Below are 20,680 nucleotides of genomic sequence, written 5' to 3' on the forward strand. Positions count from 1 at the left end.
TCTGGGTTTCGTTCCCCGCATCCCAGGGCGCCGGAAAGTTGGCGTGTTTCCCTCGTTGACGACAACGAGTCCGGCTCTGGCAGCAAAGTCCAGAATGTACTTACCCCGGGAATTGGTGAGGGTCATTCCCCACTCGACAGCCCTAGCTTAAAATCCCCACCCACGACGACGTCTCCTGTGGTATTGCGCACGCTCTCTTCCAGGCGGTCTATCTTCTCACGAAATTCACGGATGGCCTCGTTGGGGTTTAGTGAGGTAGACACTAAAGTAAGTGACATCCCTTCACCGAACCCAAACAAAACCTCGGCCCTTCGCGTGACCCCGTACTTGTACTTTCGCTGCATTACGCGCCCAGAATTTGTCACTCATATATATTTATATATATATATATATATATATACACATATATAATAATAATAAACATAACATTTCCCAATTTCTCTCTAAACTTTTTTAAAGAGCAAAAAGAAAAATCATTTGGTGTATCAACGTGTTTTTTACAGTTGTTAGTAAGGGAGAAAATTTAAAAAATTGTAAATTTTAAATTCCTATGTTATTCTTATGGAGAATATTGTAAAATGGTGAAGTTTGCTTGTCTATGGATATATTTTGACCAAACTTGCCAAATTTATTTATTTTATACTAATCTATAAACATTTTATTAAAAAACACACTTTATTAGTTTCCTTGAAGCAGCCTCGTTAGACTTAATGTTATTTTAATATATTTAATTGAAAATAAATTCAGACAAATTCGCTTAGTCAGGTTCGCTGCGGCGGGGGTATTTTAGTTCTTTATTTACAACATAGCCTTAATTCATCACCTCTTATCTATTCTTTATCACACGTTTCAATGAATGGTTTGTTGAGTCGAATTTGTTACTGATAGGTAACGGTTTATATTGGTTTTGATTTGGTTCTTTACCAAGGGACGTAAAACACTGTGTTGTATCCATTAGAGTATTTTAACTCATTAAGCCCCTTGGGTACGTCCTTTCATAAATCCATACTAAAAAGAACTCTATTATCATGTTGATGAGAAACCTAAGCAGGTTCCAAGATTGGTTGTAGCTCACTTGGGTACCTACACTATCAATGCAAAGATGGCTGACTCTGGTCAAACAGTGTTATTAGGCAATAGTACGTACTCCTTTCAAACTGACTAAGAAGGAATTCCCTGTAAATGTTACCTTTGCCATGACTTTAAATAATGTACAAGGACAGACGATTACCAAGGAAGGATTGTACGTACCAGACACAGTTTTTTACACATTCAGTTTTTTTTGGCTTTGTCAAGGGTTTGCTTTTTCAGTGAAAGCTATGTCTGTGTAAAAACAAAGCCACCAACACAACAATTGAATATGGTCATATTATTACTTCAAACACAGTGTTCAAAGATGTCCTGTAAACATGTAAAAACGTAAATATCTTAACATTATATTTTGAAAAGGTTAATTATCTAAAATGTAAACCCACATCTATTCCTGAAATAAGGGCCCATTCTTAAATCTACGATGCACTTACTACGCAGTATTAACTGTATGTTGTGTACCTACTTCAATAAGTGGGATTTGAGAAGGATTCAGTGTGAATGCTTCGCATGGGTCTGCTAGTTTCATGATTTGAAATAGATACAAAAAATAGCTTATATAGCTTAATGGTTTTGGTATTGTATGTGAAATAATTTCTGTAATATAGTGATATTACAGAAATTTTTTCAAATACTATAAAATATACTTTAAAAAGTTGCTATGATAATGTCCCAAAATTCAATATGTGAACTATAAATTTGCTTAGTGTGCAGTTTGTTATTGTAGAATATAGGCCTACTTGAATGATGGGTTTAAAACTGAAACCATAGATAAAACATACTCCCTTAGTAGATTTCTCATCCTTATGGAACAGCTGAAGACAATTTTATTGTTAGTTCTGTACGGTTTATGTAGAGGTCGTGTTTTGTTTACAATTTTTTCCCCGTTATTACAGCTATTTAAAACCTCGTTTAACCAAATAATACGATCTAACCATAATAAATTGTCCCCTAGTTATATAACCAAACGGTAAAGCACAAATCAAGAAATTAACCCTAAAATAATGGAAACAAAGTTTCATCAACACTAGCGCCTTTGTGTCACGTACATGAACTAGACACGAAAAACGTGCTTCAAAATTTACAATGGGATGAGAAGTCTACTTGTGTTGGTTAGTCTATGCTGAAACTTAAATAAACTCTTTTAAATCTTTTTACTTAAACACCAACTGTTGATTTTTAGCTGCTTGGAAAGGGTTTCAAAATATGTAACTTGAGCATTATTTTTTGATGATATGGAGGAGTTAAAGATTTTTTTTTATAAAAAAAGTAACAAAACCAAATCACCCGGAATTAAAAATAGTACCACATCCGTCACTTTAACATCAATAAGCTTAATTTTAGGAACAACAATAAGTTTAGAAACAATCATAAATGAGTTGTAGGATATGTAAGTTCAATACAGTCCATTTTTATTATATAGAATTTCAATATAAAATTGGGTCCAATTTTTTAAGGTTTTAAACACAATTTTTCTTAATTGTTTGTTCTTTTGTAGCCATGATAACATTTTTTAATTTTTAATATTTCATGAAGTCTCTCTTGTTTTTAATTGTGTATCAGGTTGTTTCCCCTAAAATTTTGCTTATTAATTTGTGTTAAATCACTGCGTAAAGTATGCCTATTAACGTTTGATAACCTATCCTTTTCATGGAGTTTATGATTGTGCTTGTAGTTTACTTTATCATCTTTATGTGGAAATCCCAGGTTTGCTCCTTTTAAAGGGTTTGCATTTATATCCGCCCTCTGATGCTTCTTCCTCTCACTATATTTATTGTTAGTGACTGTTTGCATTCGTTTACCAACACCTTTGCCCGATGACTTGATCTTCTTTTTCTTCTTCTTTGACTCCTCACTGCTCTCATCTTCATAATCTTCGTCACTTTCATCATAATCTTCATAGTCATCATTTCCATAGTCAGGATTACTTATGGTTTCACTATCTTCTGCTTCATCTTCATCAGAAACTTCAGATGTCCCACTGTGATGACTATCATCGCTGGACTTGCTGGTTTTAGAATCTTCACTTTCATCTTCGTATTCGCTACTCTCGTATTCCTCATCACCATCATTCTCGCTATCTTCAGTTCTGCTTGTATCGTTTTCAATATCTTCATCCCCAGCCGCCGTGTGATTTCTAAGGTGGTCTGGTGTTTCGGTCGTTGACATGTTCATTCTTGCGTAATGACGCTGCAATCTCGCCTGTTTAGCCTTTTGCTGCCGCCGCACTCGTCTTGCGTGAGTCAGCATTCTGAGTCTCTTACGCTCGAACCTTCTCAACCGCTGTTTTTTCTTTTTCGCTCGTTTCCTTTGCAACGTTTTGTTCACTCTTCGTTTGACTCGAGTCGCCCCATCACTTTCTTTTAATGTTGTTTTATACCTTTCTATTGGATCCTGTTGTAATTTGTCTCTTTGATTTTCTTTAACTCTCTCAAGGGCATTGATCAATTCCTCCTTTTTTACTGTTAGCTGTGAAAGGAATTGCTGAATATCTGGCCAGTACTCTTCACTTGCAGTTAAATAGAATTGGGATATGATTTTGAAAAATTCAGGCGATTCTTCGTTCTGAAAAAAACCAGTAATGACCCTCTTTAAAATTGGGTGTATTTGGTTTTGTTAATTGTGTGATAATACATAGAAGTATAAATATACATAACCAAAACAACAGGTATTAAAACAACAAGCTGATATAAAAAACTTATTTATTTCAGTTCATTATTAATTGTACAAGTACAAGTTTTAATCATCTAATAACGAAAGTGGTTTAGGTCAGAAAACATTATCCATGGAGTAATATGTCCTTGTAAGTCATTATTTTATTTACAGTGTCAGAATTGTGTAGTGTCCTTTTAAAGAAGCAATCTTCATATTTTAATTATGCTATTATCATTAATGGATTAATTGAATTTTAATTGAAAGACTTAGACTAGGGGTTGATTTCTTATTTAAAACTTTACAGTAGTGTTTAATAGATCAGCTAAACATACTACTCATATACTAGCATACAACTAATACTAAATAAACACATACAACTTTCTTTTATGAAATAAACTGTCAATGTTGTTGTTTATGATTTACAAAATGAGTTTATTAAAATTGATTGAACATTTTTAGTTATGTGATGGTATTATTTGTCAGGCCTAACTCCCATTAACTTCCCTAATAAAACTAGTATATTTATTCCTTCTTTTCCACTTTTACATTTCCTTTCTTTGTATCTTTCTTCCTTTTCTCTGAATGGGACTCATTTGCAGTAAACTCCTGTGGTTTTCCAGACCCTTTCTTGTTTAAACCCTCACTGTTTCCTTTCTTCGTCTCTTTACTTCCCTCTCCATCACCTTCATCATTATCCTTCACTTCACCAGATTCTTTAGTGTCCCCATAAATTTGTTCGTCATAGTAGGCATCGGAGTCTTCTGATTCAGATTCAGGATAATCATCGTATCTCTCTTTCATCCTTTCCTCATATATGGCATCACTGTCTATTTCACTTGTGTCATAGATTGAGTCGTACAAAGATTCATTCAACTGGCTGCTCTGTGGTTCATAGTAAATGCCGTAGTAATCTGTTATAGTCTTGTTGTATGGTCCTGTTCCTAGTTTCTTATGTCTTAATCTACGTTTCTCCTTTAGTTTCTTGTCATGCAGTCTCTTCCTTCGCTCCTTTTTCTCTTTCTGCCGCCGGATGTGCTTTATCTGCCTTGGAGACAGTTCTTTTTGTTTCTTCTTTTTGCGTTTTTTCTTTTCAATTTTCTGTTTCTGTTTCAGTTTACTCATTTTTGGAGAACGTTTTTCTCTTTTTTCTGTCAAAACCGATGGCAAATTACCATCTTGTCCCCCAATCAATTTGCTCAGATTATTAAGCTTTTTGGTCAAGTCTGAGAGAACTTTTTGGAAAGTCTGGAAAAGACCAGAAAATTGTAAACAAATATTTTAATTAATAAAATAATTTAAATAACGTTGTAGACAGGGTTTTTAAAAATTTTATTTACTTAGCCTATAATATGAAAAGATTTGCCAAATAATTGAGCTATTTAACAAGTTTTAAATGCAGAAGTGACTCAAGTATTTTTGCAATTTATCGTGTTTTTGTTTTATGATTATAATTAAGTTAATACCAGGTGGTTGGCTATCAAAGCAGTTTACAGCATTTAGTTTTATTATGTTTTCAGGTTATCCTAACTTATAGTTAGCAGCTATTAATTTTAACTTCTTATTATCTCAAGTTGTATTTAATCTGTCTTTGATTTATTTTAACTTCTTATTTTCTCAAGTTTTATTCAATCTGTATTTGATATGTGGAGGTCTCTTAGGGATCATTTTCTTATTTTTTCATAAAATAACAATTATTTGAATTAGGCAAAATGGTTTTTTGATTGTGTCAAGGAAAATTTATAAAGGTTGTTTCCGGTATTAAAAAAAATAATATTTTCCCTATGATTTAAAAATACCAGATCCAAAACATTTATCTACTTAAAAATACAAAAAAAAAAAAAAAGTGGTTAAAGCATTATAATCAAACTTTAAATTGATAAACACGTTATAAGACTGTTGATATAACGAGTGAGGGATTTAATAATTTCAATGTGTTTTGGTGATGTTCTTAGTCTCGATGAGTTCATAACTGACGTCGTAGACCTCTGACTTGTCATCCTCCCCAAAAACCTGCCATCCGTCATAGTCATTCTTTTTATGAACTTTCTCCCATTTAATTTCAACTGTTTCAGATTCAGATGAGCGATAAATACTGCGCTTTCTCCGTGTCTCATCCTTATCTTCCTTCGCCCCGGTTATATCTTGGTCCTTTTTGTCTTTCTTCTTTTTCTTTACACCCTCATCCTCATTCAAATCGTTAGTTTTTTCGGGTTTCTTCTTTTTTTCCTTGTCTATTTTCTTTTCTTTCACAAGTTTTGTTTTTTTATCAGACTTTTTTTCTGCAGAGTCTTTTGTTTTTTCTTTCTTTCTTATTTTTTTATCAGCCTTTTTCTCGGTTGAGTCCTTTGTTTTTTCTTTCTTTTTCTTTTTAAGTTTCTTTTCTGAGGCATCTTTCTCATCTGATTCTGATTTAGCTTTTTTTCTCTTTTTCTTTTTTCCAGAATCATCTTCGACATCAGTTGTTTTACCAGTTTTAACTTTCTTCTTTTTCTTCTCTTTAGATTTGGATTGATCACTTTCATCTTCCAATTTAGTCCTCTTCTTTTTCTTTTTTACAATCTCCTCACTGCTTGAAGTGTCTTTAACTATTTTCTTTTCCCTAGGATCTCTTCTGGGATCCTTTGGTGCTTCATGTATATTTTTAACAGTCATGATTTTCTTTGACTTCTTAGATTTTTTCTTCGGTTTTGGTGCCTTTTTATCAACACCCTTTCTACCTTTCCTTTTCTCTGGTTTTTTCTTGACTGCCGTCTTGACTTTTGTTTTCTCATCTTTTTCTTTAACTTCTTCTACCTCCTCCTCCTGCAAGCCTATTGTCATGTTTCGCCTTTCTTCGCTGGTTTTGTTCTCCCATTCATCATTGTAGAGGAGGACATGATGTTTATGATACCACTCATCAGTTGAATTGTCCTGTTCTCTGTATATGACATAGTGTGTCTCATTGATCCATTTAACAGTAGCTTCTTTATCCTCCACTATATTGTGAGTTCCATTAGTCCATAATATTTCTTTTGATGTATCTTCCATCTGATAAGCTGTCTGTCGTGGAAATGCTCTTGGTTTTTGAAGTAGCCTCTCAATTTCTTTTTCATCCTCAACAACCTCTTTCACTGCTTTGTCTTCCTTGCTATTTCGAATTATTCGTCTTTTTCTCCGCAGGTCCTTCAATTTCCTCCTTTGCTTTATTTTTTCTTTGTAAGCTCCTATTTTACGTTTCCGCTCTTTTGGTGAGCGTTTGGCTCGGACGTGTGGCTTGTTTTCATTTAAAGGCCAGACGTGAAGAATTGTTTTCATATCACTTTTTCTCTCTGGTTTCAATACCTGGTTTTGGGGTTTTCTCTGTTTCTGATATATGTCTGCTAGGGTAGATAGTTGCCATCCTGGGTTTGGTCCTGATGGAGTTGTTAAAGGGTAGTTGTGCCACTCCTCTGAATCGGACATTGATATTGTGTAATCAGACTCATATTCTAGGTCAGATGTTTCACTCTGAAAAAGAAGGAATAAATTTTTGCTTCATTTCCCTGTCCTTGTAGCTTTAGGATATAGTTTACATTTTTCGTAAGATTATTAAGAGTTTTTAATTTAAGAGAAAAATTGTTCTAGTAATTAATTACACCTAGATCATTTAAGATTTATTAATTGGAAACTATATTTTGTAATCTTAAGGTGTGAATGTTCTAATTAGATAGTAGTTAGTAATGGAGATTCACTTATTTTGTTATTAATTTAATATTTAATTTATTTACCCACAAATATTTTTTATTTTTTGAATCTTTAGACTTTGTTGCTAATTCTTTAGACAGAGGTGGGAAGTAGAGTATTCTTAAAATAAAATAACAATATTTCTAAAAGTTATATGCAATTCTATTTATTTTTATTATCAGATCATGCTTGCAACTATTAACATACAGTTTTCATTGTTTTTGTAATATAATTTACTTTGTAAAAATATGCATCATGAAAAATGTATGACAATATAGCCTATCTTATTTGTTATGCTTAATTTATTTAATGTATAAAATCATTTTTCTTACTAGTTGTTTGATGTCTATCACTTTTAATACAATAATATAATGGTATATATTTCTTATATACCTTATTGAATTGTGAATGTAATTCAATATAGAGCATGTATGCAATATGTACATTTATTTTTTATTATCACTAGCTGATTCTATTTCATCGCTTGGCATGGAAATTCCTTCACCATCAGGAATTGATGACAGCTCCTCATAGCTTGATACATTTTGTCCTTCTTTGCTGACTTCACGTTTGACAACTGTCCTCACACCTTTATCTTCCTGTAAATTTATTTGATTTAAATTCTCTTTATTCCTATTGTTTTTTTTCAACTCTTTGTCACAACCAGATTGACCAGTTTTACTTCCTTCCATATTTCCGTGCATCATTGAATCCATTCTCTTAAATTTTACAGGTTTTTCCTCACTGTCAATATTTATTGGAGGGATGTTATTTGCTATCGATGTCAAAACAGGTCCATGATTCTGGGTTCTTTTAACATAGTGGTTTGTAAAACCAGTTTCAAAAGCATTATCTTGTACTGTCTTTGCCTCATCAAATTTTAATTCAGGGATTTTCTTTGCAATCGAATTAAAAACAACTGGGTCAGATGTCAATGATTGTATATTTCCCATGTTATTAGTACCAATTGATGTCCATTTTTTCCTCTCGTCTTTTATTTTTGACACTAAAGTCAGAGTTTCCCTAGGTTTTTCTTGAGCAATTGAATCAAATGTTCTTTTTTTAGCTGCTGATTGCAAAGGAATATCTTGTTTTATTGACTGTAAGTTGTGCAGATTTTCACCACCTCTAGACTCTATGCGTGGTTTTGTCATGGATACAGCATTCGGAGAAGATTTTAAGGTCATAGAATGAAGTTTTTGTATCGCAATATTTGGGGATGGTTCAAATCTCATGGATGACATACGGTTTAGTGGTTGATACCCAGGATTCATGTAATTATTATGTGCATTTTCTGAAGGGCTGATTCCAGGAGTCATGAAATTCCTGATGATTGGATACGAAGATAAAGAGAAAAAATTGAATTTCCTTGCAGCTTTTCTGACATTTGCCGATACCTTTTTATTTGCTAAAATCTGTTTTTTATCTTGATTTTGAGTATTTTCCTTTGCTAAAACATTTGCATCCTTGTGATCATCCTTTGTTTGTATGCTCTGAGTTTGATCTTTGGCTATAGTTAGTAAATTGTCATCACCCTTATTATTTAGGCCTTGTTGGGTTTTTATCTTTTTTGGATCACTCTCATATTTTCCTACTTTTCCTTGTTTCCATTTCGGACTTTTTCTGTATTTTCTAGGGAATTTTCTTTTCTTCCCATCTTCACCAGAGCTGCTATTGCTTTCGTCTTCACTACTTTCTTCTTCAGTACTTTCCTCAACACTGGTTACTTCTTCACTTGTCTCTGCTTCACTAGTATCTTCTTCGCTTCTTTCTTCCTCACTCTCTTCTTCGCTTTCCTCACTTGTACTCTCTTCTGTACTTTCTACCGCACTTTCACTCTCCTTTCTCTTTGATTCTGTTTTCTTTGACTGAGCCTTTTCACTCTCTTCATGTTCGTCACTGTCTTCATACTCCTTACTCTCTTCATTACTTATCTTATCCTTTTTCACATACTTTTCTTTATTTGTGTCTTTTTTCTTTACTTCCTGTCTACTTTTGCTTTCACTTGATTCAATATACGGTTCTTCAAAGAGTTCCTCAGTAATATCTGTTGTGCTGTTTGATAGTTTTTGCTTATGCTCTCGAAGTCTCCTTCTTTTTAGTTGCTCCTGATAATCCTTCTCCATCTCCTGATTGGCTCTTTCTGCTTCTTCTGTATCTGAATATTCTCCTGAGACATAACTCAAGTAGTCGGCAACATCAGGTCCTTCATGATTCTCTCCTCTTATGTTTCCTTTGCTATCGTAGTAATCATAGTCACTTGTTTCGTTCATCGGCGGTTTGTAGTGTCTTGGCCGTTTATGCTGTCGTGGTTTACGTCCCCTCCCTCCCCTATAAGTTCCATCTCCTTTCTTCTTAACTTTTTGTCTTTTGTCATACCATTTCCGTACTTTCACTGGAAGCCTTTTCACTTTAGTTTTCTTTGCCCTCCCAATCTTCTTTTTTCTTGTCATTTGTTTTCGATCTCGTCTGAACTGGGACATTTTTCGTTTTACCCGTATGTGATTGTCCTCTACTACTGTGTTTTGATCAGGTTTTTTATTTAGTAACCTTTGCTCGATTTGGATTTTGGCATTTTGTAAAAAGCGAAACAGAGCTTGGGGAATGTTCTGTAAAAAATCAGCAAAAGAATCGTTTGTTAAATGGTCTTCCTGTGCAGGGCTTTTGTATCTTAGATTTTTAAGTTATTGATATTCTGGTTAGTGAAATAGTTTTAAAAAGCAAATTGTTTATCTTTATTTTTGTCAATCTTTATCAGTAATTTATTTTTTGTTGGTTTTCTTTTTATATTTTTATATTTATAACTACAGTATTAATTTGTGTGGAGTTAAAACGTTTAAAATATTGGCAATTATGTCACATTCATGGATAAGTAAAATTTAAATATTTCAAAGTACAAGTTTATTATTTTGTGTACTGGGAGAAAGTTTTGACAACAAATTTATGAGTTATTATTCTTTTTTGTACTAATTTCCGTATAGCTTTCCCATATATACGTCATAATTTTACTGTACCCAATCAGCCGTTATGTTTAATCATATTTAGCATAAATTATTAGTTTTAATGAAGTAATCAATCAATTTTTATTACTAGTATTAGTCAGTATCATTCATCACTGTAATTTATTTCTAAAAAGTTTGTTTAAAAATTTCAAGTTTGATTTTTATTAAATTAAACTATGTTTTGGTTTCTTTAAGAAATGGTAATGTTTTTAAAAGAATACATTACATTCACTTTCCAAACTTGCAATACTGTTGATATAAAACCAGATTGGTTACCTGTTTTGATTTATGATCATTTGTTGGACTATAGTCTGTGCTGAAATTGAAAAGTTCCACTTTATGAAATGGACCAACAATAACTAGTAGTGTCCTGTGACCAGTTGTTATTGGAAGCATGTTAAACTACTTGCATTTGTTTCTTTTTTTTTGTTAATACTTATATATGTACATTAGTGCTTCAAGTCATAAAAAGGCTTCAAATGTTTGTAAAATTTGAACGCAAATTCCAGACAAGTTTTGAATTTGAATTCCTTTGATATTTAATTTTCATCTCTACAATAAGATATGTACATATTGAGATGAAAAAACTGCAAAGTAAAACAAATTTTAAATTGAATGATCCATCAGTATCAGTGGTATGTTCTGTATAGAAAGTAGATTGCAGTCAAAATATCCAGGCTGACTGTAAAATAGTTTAGATGGAGCACTGATACCCGGTCTCTACAGATTTTCAGATGGATTGATTAACAAAACTTTAAAAATTATTTATAATGAATCATACAACCATGATTCACTGATTGTAACTACGCTTAATAATTTATTAGAGAATTAGAGAATATATATTGTTATTTTCCATTTTTTTTGTGAGCTATAGTTGTTCAATTATCAACTAGAGAAAAATCATAGTGAAATCATCAATCAAAGATATTTACACAGTTCAGTCGGTAACTGTTGTTCCAAATTTCCATGTACTATAATCAAGAATTTATGTTAATTATGGTGACAGCTACAACAAAAGTGACACCATTTGCATACTTTTGTAAATTCGATAACAAAAATAATAAGTACAAAATAGAAAATAATACCAAAAAGTAGTAGGCCTACTGCTTGAGTGGCCAAAAAGAGCTAACTCTTAAAACCTTAACAATATTTGTAAAATGTTAAAATATATTTTAACATTACTCTTTTTAATTTATTTTTTTGCTTATTGACGACCAAACCAGTAAATTAGCTCTAAGAATTGCATGTACCCTACTCCAACTTACACCCGACATCAATTAGAATACTGATTTAAATCATGTAGGTACATGTATAAAAACTATACTTCCATAAGTACGTGAGTTAAATTGGAGGATTAAAGGTACATAAAGTATGCAAAGATGTCAGTTTTTTAAGGCGCTTAGTCAGTATCTACACACAACTTGTTTGTAGCTCATTAGGATGCTTACCACAAGGGGATAGCTGCCCGGGTCGGAACTGCCCGTCTCTATCGTCGGGATCATCCCTTCTCTCTCCCCCACCTCGGGTCGTATAATGTCATACTCCTCTATGTGCGTGTCTCGTATGAAGGGATTAGGTGTGGTCCGCGGGCTACGTGCCATCAGTTGGAATGGTCGGTTTATAAAATACAGAATCTGCCTTTTATCTCGCTTCTCTGACTCTTTTACCCTTCCTCCGAACTGAAATGAACAAATTTGTGTTGTACTTTTAACATTTTGATGCAGTTAAAATATTACAAGGTTTAAGTAGTTCAATATTAAGAGAAACTTAGAAAAAAATATTTATTTATATATTTTTTTATGAAATATTTAATTAATTAAGTTTTTGGCGAACTAGCGAACATTTTTTAACTTTTGGTTGAACTCACTCTCTGCACATTAAGTTGAAATCTACTGATACATTGAAACAAGAAATTAGATTTTGTTAGGTTATACATTGCATTTTTCGGATGTAAGAACAAATTGCGGTTTGACATTGGTATTTTTTTTAGCTACATTACTTTTTACAGTGGGAATATTGTCATTGTACATAAGGAAATTTAAACCTTAAGTAATAGGTAATAAAGTTCAATATCGGTTCAGTTTCCATCTAAGACATGCAAAAAACAAGTAATGTAATTTGTTTAACAATAAATGTTTGCATATTTCCTTATCATAATGTAAATACAAAATTAATGCTAAAAATAACTGATAATGAAAGAGAAGTTTGGATTTTGCTTGCAAGAGAGTGAAACCTATGAAACAAACTATGACCCTTTATATATAAAGTTATAGTGCTCAATATTTTTTTTTTTTCAGTTGATTTTGATTAACTGAAAGCTTGAATTGAAAAAAATACATACTGGATTGCTTAAGTTTGATAACGCTTCAATCGCTTCTGGGTAATAAATGGAGGGGTTGTAAAAATGGAAGTTGAGTTTTTTCAGCGGGTTCTGAAACATTGAACTCTAGTCTGTAACTTTCCTATGGATTCAATGTGTTAGTTAACATTTACTTCTTAACTGACAATTCAAATCAATTTACTCATCACAGAAATTCATAATATAATGGCTAATGTTCAACAATGAATATGTGAGTAGTACAATTCATGAAATACAAATATTGTTCACACAAGATGAATACAAGATCAAAATCATGTCTCGCTGAAAATTTTAAATGAGAAATATTAGTTGAAATATGTGGGCTAATGATTGTGACTAGAACTAGGTTCTAGCAAGCCTTCTATTCAGTACACTCTGACTCTTTCAATCAATTGAGAACTTGACCATAATCCAAACCATTAGGAGTTAATAAAAAAAAAAAACATTATTATTGCCAGCCAAATGAACTACTTTCATTTTCCGTTGTATTGTTTATAATATACACTGTGTTATACTGTGTGTTATATACTGGTCCAAAAAAGTAAAAAAAGGATCTTGTTAGTTTTGTAGTATAGTTTAGTGATTATCAAAACCATCCAATATATGTTCCAAAAACACTCCAACAAAAAGGAGTCTACTGCAGTTTCATGTTAAATAAAGCTTATCATGAGGTTGTTTTCTCAGAATTTTTGTAATGTTAAACCTTAACTAGCAAAAGGATGGCGAGTTTTTCTAAATACTGGTGCAAAATGACAAAAATACAATTCATCATATAGGCAAAACGTATCTTTTCAACCCTCGCACATTTAGTAAACTTGAGCTCATGTCAAAAAGAGTCACATTACACCCTAGTGATGAAATATTCTATTAAATAGCCTCCTGCAAAATAGGATTATTAGAGCCTCAGCATTAGATAGAAAGAGTAGGCCTAGACTTGATACTCATTTAGACATGTTAGAGTAGACTTGTCTGTTCATTTAATGACCTCACCTACAGTTAATACCTGTTCTGTATGCTGTGATGTTTTGGTATCCATTAGTGGTGGCCGGTTTATTTCAGGATATGATTGATGCATTACTACGTCCCTTTTGTCTCTGGCTTTTACTTTATGTTCCATTTCATCATATTCTGCTTCTCGTTTTGTTCTTGTGTTTTCTATTGGTCTTAGTTTAGGTTTCAACTGAGGGTTTATGTGTGGTTTGAATACAAGCTGGTTTGGTTTTAGTTTCTCCTCTAAAAGCCGGGCTCGAACCTTGTGTAGTTCTGAGTTCTGAAAATATTTAATTCTAAAAATTATGTTTTGAAAGATTATTTGTTAAATTGAAGCCTTGAACTGTTAACAGGATCAGACAAGACCTAAAAGTAACTCAACTAAATTAGAAAAAAAGGTGATTGTAGTTTTTTTGTGAGAAATTGATGTTTTTTGTGGGTCATTTGATAGTTTAACCCTTCCAAGGCTAAGGACGGATATATCCGTCAATCTTTGTTTACTTTCCGCGCCAAAAACGGATATATCCGTCCCGAGAAATTTATTTTCTGGGATAAAGACGGATATCCGTCCAAAAAAACTAAATGATATACAATGTTTATAATACGGTAATAAACATTACACTGCATTACAAATGGGTTATTTTATTTTTGTGGTTGGCAATAATAATTGCTGCAGTTGTTTCAGCTATTTTACACCATAGAGATGTGCGTAAGTAAATATTGCTGTCACTTGACACATGGTTGTTAGTGAGTGATGTTTACATTTTGTGTTTTGTACTTTATTTCTATGTTATTGAGCTAAAGTTACTAATGCAAACGATCTGAAATTTGAAGAGGTTATTGAGATGCTTAATAAAAGTATGTCTGAGGGGGGTTTTATACTTGGCAGTGAAAATAATAGTATGGAATGTGATGGATATGATGAACCTGAAGAACAGTCTTTACGTAGTGGAAGTCTTGGCGGAGGGTGGGATTGTGGTCATGGGAGCGGAACTGAGTGGTTTAGATTTACTTCATAATGATAGATACATTTTTATGGATAAAAAATAAAACAAGGGAAGGAATAGCCTAAGGTTGATGGATATATCCGTCTGCCGCCCAAAAGAATACTCAAGATTATTGTCAGTGTTCATATTTTGTGATTATCACTGAGGGCGGCAGACGGATATATCCGTCCACCTTATGTTTTTTGTGGGCCAAAGACGGATATATCCGTCAAATCAAATTTTATTTTCTTCATAACTTTTGTACAAAAATTAGTTCAGCCCTAAGGAAAATCTTTTTATGATCCATGAATTATTTCAAGTGAAATAAATACAAAACACAACCACTTAAGTTTTTAATTTTTGGCAAAAGATAATTAAGCTCCAGCCCTTCATTTAATTTAGCCCTGGAAGGGTTAACATGCTTAGCAGTTCTACAAGTCTCTTTTTCAAGTAGGTAGATAATAAATGATACGGTAATTACATTTATTATACAGGGTGATCAACTCAAGGAGGCCAACATTGGGATATCGGAAACGGTAAGAATTAGAGAAAACTTTAAATGGGGGACATTCCTTTATTTTTTGTAGCAGTTAAAACTACGAATTTGGTTTTTTGAAATTCAGCCGCCATTTTCCAATATGGCGGCCAACTTGGAAACTTCTTATAAAACACCCTTATAATATTTTATCATGTTTTCGGATAGAACATGTAAATCTAAAACTTTTTTATTCTTGACATTTTTTCTATAAAGCTACTCGTTTAGGAGTTAAAGCCTATGAAAAAATTACTTCCGGTGTACATTTCGCATCATGTGTATCTCCTAAACGAGTATGTTTAGAGCAAAAATGCGAGAAGTAAGTCTTAAAATTGTATCTACATTTCAAAAAGTCTATAAAAAACACAGTTTTTCACTTTTCAAGTTTGCTGCCCTTTTGGAAAATAGCCGCGATTTTTAATTTCTCCTCCTATACATAGTATATGGAGAAAGTATTGTTTTTGTCAACATTTTCGAGTTTGAGTTTTGAGTGGATATATCCGTTTTGGGCCCCCCTGAACCTAAAAAAGTGGTTTTCAAAGTGATGTCTGTGTGTGTGGATGTGTACAGAGCTACAGACTACATCTGTGGTCCAATTTTGATGACGTTTGATATGTAGGGAAATTTTGATTTTTAATTGTGATATTCCCACAAAAACCCATGAAATAACGGAAAATTCTGATTTTCCAAAAAATGGCCCGAACCACTTTGATCAAAATTTAGTATGTTATAGTCTTTTAAATTCTAAACGAAATGGTGCAAACCCCATTTCCGTAAAACTTAGGGTTCAATACTTATTGTAACTTATGTTATTTTCCCATTAAAAAACCCATAAAATAAAGAAGAATCAATGTTTAGGAAAAAAGCCAGTTTTGATCAAAATTAATGTGTTACGGAGAATATAATTATAAGAAATAGTGCAAACCCTAATTGCTGTAACAATTAATTATGGTTCAAAAGTTATTGCAACTTTTGTGATTTTTTTTTACAAAATATCATAGTTACTGCCACCGCTTACCCATGATAAAGGTTGTTGACAAGCTTATGGGAGAAAGTATGTGTCAGATTGCTGATACTGTTTATTTGATAATAGAATTAATATGTTTTACATATTTTATGGTTTTTTTGAATGTAGATGCTATTTTAAGACTTATTTACTTCAGCCCATTTAAAGTTTTTTCTAATTCTTACCGTTTCCGACATCCCAATTGCGGCCTGCTTGAGTTGATCACCCTGTATAGAGCTGAAATTTGGCATGTATTTTTATATTTGACCCTTGTTACTTTCAAAGAAAGTTGAGCTTTGCAAGATTCATCAGGGCCTCACTTTAAAATGCTTTAAATATCAATGTACCTAATATATTAATTTAAAATATCATTTGCTCAATGGATAACTGGCTGTAAATATTGTATCTACCCGGTCCGCTTGAGCAGCCCAGCGCCCCTTGTGAACCCACTGTAGCCATGGAACCTCTGGTTGGGGCCTCAGACGTGGTTGGCGGGGCTCTACTTTATGCCCCCGCGAGACCTGAAAACATATGTCTACTTATTACACTATAAATTATGGTTTCTAAAGAATCCAAGTTTGTTACCATCTTTTTTACACACAACTTTTAATCTTTGAATGTTCCGTTTACAATTCAGAGTACTCGGCAGTTATTCCACTCACATGATTGAAGAGTGGTTGTGTTGGTGGAAAAATAACTAATGTAGTCCATAAAAACAATTTTTTAAATATATTGAAATTTACTATATTTTTTACTTGGTAAAACCTATGTTATTACCTTGTCCATACTCCTGTGAGGGTTTTCTTTGTCATGGCTGTAGTGATGAGGAACTACCTTTTTTAAGCTTTCTGAGTAACGCTGAAACCAATTAGAAATTAGGGCTTTCTTAAAATAAAAACCTCTTGAACAATCTTAAAAGTTATAAGCTTTGTTAATTCTAAGCTTGAACTTAGCGTTGTTACAGAAGTCCTTGAAGGATTTAATGAAGTCTTGGGACAAAATAAAAGTTCCAAAGTGACTGGCAAAACAGAAAGTAGTCAAGGTAGACTAATTTCAATACCTTTTATATTGTTATATTGAAATATCAATTGACTGAAACCATTGCTCCAAATAGATGGGGTTTTAAGCATCATGTTGTTAGCTTCTGCATCACTTTTTGTAAATATAACAAAAGTGGTTAAATATCTCTTTCTTTTTTTAAGCTCTACAAAATGGTTTGGAAAGAAATTGTAAACTTTTATGTTTTAGGGTCAAAATGAGAATAACTGATTTTTACCCAATAAAATCCGCCATAAAAACCCGTTCCTATACTGTAGTTCGATCAGGTCCGATCATGCTGGTTTACGAACTGGTTTGAATAAATGTAGGTTTACACAAAATTTCATCAAAATCACACACATTTCACATACACACACACACACACACACACACACACACACACACACACACATATATATATATATATAAATATATGTAGGCTACATACATTTAAATACCCCTGCCACAGCAAACATGCAGACTAAGCAAATTTCCATTTACCTGGCTAGATTTTCACAAAAATATTCCCTTAAAACAACTGTCAGATATATTTCCTATTTAAATAACAATAATTTTAATGACTACTTAGGTTTGCTGCTACAGGGAAGGTAATGAATAAAGTGTGTTTTTCAATTAAAGTATAGCCAGCTTTATGAAATAAACAAAATTTCCATATTTGATTAACAAATATCCATAATCAAGCAAACTATAACAGTTTATTAATTTCCCATAGGAATAATATGGGAATTTTTAATTTATAGTATTTTGAATTTTCTCCGTAACCTTTAGACAAACAACAAAGCTTCAATATACTAAATTATTTATTTTTTTAAGCTCTACAAAGTGGTTTGGTATGAAATTGTAAAATTTATTTTTTTAGTATCAAATATGAGAAAACCCAATTTTTACCCCATCAAAACCCCCATACACCAATGTTGCCATAGTTCGATCATGCTGGTTTGCAAATTCCTTTGAATAAATGTAAATTTACACGTTTGTACCAAATTTAATCAAAATTGGATCATTTTTGTTCGAGTTTTCACGCTAATGGACACAAATATATATATATATATATGTGTTGTTATTTGAACAAAGAAAGTTTTTGGCCTCTTGGGAGCTCAAAACCAAAAAGTAAATCATCCAGAAGTTACCATGAGACCTACGGTAATAACTTATTCCCTAAAATGGGAAAATCTCTGAAACATAGTGAATCCTCCCTGTGTTGCTGCTATTATTAGTAAATTGTATTAATTAATTACTGTAATCTAAATTCTAAACAATAGAATGACCACTACGTTTTATATAATTGGTATTAATAATGTAAAAATGGACTGTGAAGATAATTGATTTCTATCATTCTTTTAATATTTAAATCACACTGTTAAAGTTATTTGTACCAAATTCAAAGTCTGGTGTAAAATGTGAGTTGTGTATTATTAAACTAAATAGATAACTAAACTAGTAAACTAGGAACTAGTATATAGACAACTAAACAGAAGATTGGACACAGTTTAAGATTAATAACACAAACATTAATTCACTTTAGCTGGTGATGTAGCCAATAAAACTAAACGTTATCATGTTGCTTGTTTTTGGATCAGCTAATTTTATGAATGGTCTAGTTCATGAACATGGTGAAATTTAGTGCCCTTTTCTGTACTTTTCTCTTCAGTAACCTGGTCTTAGGTACTTGAAACAACTTATCAAATCATAGGACATGAAAGTTAATAACGTAAAGATTTTTGTATTGGTTTCTTTTTGTGTTAATGCCCAATTTTTGTGTGTATTGAATGTATCAAACATAGTAAAGACTGAGCTATTGTAGTAGAAGAAATGTAAAGCCTCTCATATTTAGTTAAAGTAGTCAAGAATGTTTAGTCAATATAAATGCAGACTTTAAATTCATAAATGAGGGTCGTGAAGTTTACTTTTTTAATTCTGTAAAATTTAATCATGCCACTATCAAGTAAATCATCTACACTGAAACTAATCAATTACTAAGCTTATAGTATTTTTGAGTTGTTTAGTATCGAAAGAGAAAAACTAGTAAAGATAAGGTTTAAGTTTTTTTTACAACAAAACCACTAACCACAAACGGTTGCTGGCTGAAAACTGATGAAACACTGATGACTAGAGTTGTACAAATGAAGACACTATGCATAGCATATCCCCCAGGAGAGAAAGCGAGTTTAGCAACTTAGGAACCACAAAACCAACGGTCGATGATCCGAAAATGTTGAAAGGAGTCTTGATTGATTATATAACCTCGGTTTGATTGTAATGATAGCATATCTCAATAATGTGAAAATGTCTTCCTAATGGGCTTATTGTAATGTTATGTCACACATTTTAGATTTTTAGGTTTTTTTTTAAATCTACTGGAAGTTAAATGTCAGTTCTGAAATGTATAATATTTTAAGTAGATTTAGATGGGAATAAATCTTACTATTCATTCCCTCTTGTTACTTTTTATATGAACAAATGTATGAAATGTTAAAACACGCTATTCAAAATAATAATGAAATTTCTTGCCTAAACATTATTTATTTTATCAAGCGGAGCGAGCGATGCTCTTATACGTTGACTCTTGTCCATTTTGTAATACGCAAACTCCCCTTAGACGGCTGAAGCAATCATTTTCAAATTTTGCTTGGTGATAAAGACCATCAGTGAGTGCCAACAAATATGGCGTTGAAAAAAACTCTCAGGAATCCGCCCCACGGGGTCTCAAAGTTTCAATGTAATCCTTATGGAAGCAATATTTGACACATAAACGAAGGAATAAGATCAGCTGTTGACTTTTGAATGCAGTAGATCGATAAATATAGCTGATAGCATTATTCCACAGATATTAGAACAGAAACAGTCTCAATATAATGGATCATAAATATGATCAATTGACGAAACTAGCTTAAATCTTATACTCTGTAAGAAAGGGGATTAACCCCGTACCCACGGTGCTCATCTATGCAGACACTCTGTTCACATTACACTTAGTCGACCAGTTTGTGTGAACAGAGTTGAACAGTAGCATGAGCATCGATTTACAAATTCCTTTCCCAGCTGATGTGAGCTAGGCGATGACCGGTAGGGCTGACTTCCAAGAAACACCGTTAACCTATTAGCCACACACCCTATCGGTAATCAGCCAATGAGAAGGGCTAATGATGAAGATGGAGGGGTGAAGACTCTTGGAGCTGGAGGATCTGAAGGAAAACATCGAGGAGATCACCACGGGCCACCGGAGAAAGAAGATCGGGAGTTTGGGAGTGCGTGTATCGGTGTGTGTGCTTCTGGGACAATTGACAGTATGTAGAA

The 20,680-nt window shown here is 32.8% G+C and overlaps 2 protein-coding genes across 2 annotated transcripts; both read right to left on the bottom strand.

Moving 5' to 3' along the window:
- Window positions 1-1,377: 1,377 nt before the first annotated feature.
- On the bottom strand, window positions 1,378-4,866 carry LOC129000420 (glutamic acid-rich protein-like). Its single transcript, XM_054427384.1, has 3 exons — window positions 4,291-4,866; window positions 2,770-3,654; window positions 1,378-1,401 (listed from the first exon to the last, which is right to left on the bottom strand). The coding sequence occupies exons 1-3, from the start codon at window positions 4,864-4,866 to the stop codon at window positions 1,378-1,380; spliced, it is 1,485 nt and encodes a 494-aa protein (XP_054283359.1).
- A 388-nt stretch (window positions 4,867-5,254) lies between these two features.
- On the bottom strand, window positions 5,255-19,614 carry LOC129000421 (trichohyalin-like). Its single transcript, XM_054427385.1, has 8 exons — window positions 19,452-19,614; window positions 17,102-17,182; window positions 16,735-16,845; window positions 13,811-14,077; window positions 11,897-12,127; window positions 8,367-10,055; window positions 7,914-8,045; window positions 5,255-7,230 (listed from the first exon to the last, which is right to left on the bottom strand). Exons 1-8 carry the CDS (start codon window positions 19,521-19,523, stop codon window positions 5,671-5,673), a joined length of 4,143 nt encoding a protein of 1,380 aa, XP_054283360.1. The 5' UTR covers window positions 19,524-19,614; the 3' UTR covers window positions 5,255-5,670.
- Window positions 19,615-20,680: the final 1,066 nt, after the last annotated feature.

This window comes from Macrosteles quadrilineatus, unplaced genomic scaffold (assembly GCF_028750875.1).
Source record: "Macrosteles quadrilineatus isolate MER2022 unplaced genomic scaffold, UCM_ALF_1.0 Scaffold_8__2_contigs__length_117827958, whole genome shotgun sequence".
Classification (NCBI taxonomy): Eukaryota; Metazoa; Arthropoda; class Insecta; order Hemiptera; family Cicadellidae; genus Macrosteles; species Macrosteles quadrilineatus.

Bases quoted from the DNA above. Each gene is read 5' to 3' on its own strand.
- LOC129000420 (XM_054427384.1), bottom strand. From the start codon at position 4,866: ATGAGTAAACTGAAACAGAAACAGAAAATTGAAAAGAAAAAACGCAAA. The intron at 3,655-4,290 runs GTAAAAGTGGAA...GGTTTTTTTCAG, and splicing joins AAGATACAAAGAAAGGAAAT to AACGAAGAATCGCCTGAATT. The intron at 1,402-2,769 runs GTAAACTACAAG...ACATGTTTACAG, and splicing joins TTCCACATAAAGATGATAAA to GACATCTTTGAACACTGTGT.
- LOC129000421 (XM_054427385.1), bottom strand. From the start codon at position 19,523: ATGCATAGTGTCTTCATTTGTACAACTCTAGTCATCAGTGTTTCATCA. The intron at 10,056-11,896 runs GTAAGCATCCTA...GATTTTTTACAG, and splicing joins CGGGCAGCTATCCCCTTGTG to AACATTCCCCAAGCTCTGTT. The intron at 7,231-7,913 runs GCTAGTGATAAT...CTTCTTTTTCAG, and splicing joins CAAGCGATGAAATAGAATCA to AGTGAAACATCTGACCTAGA.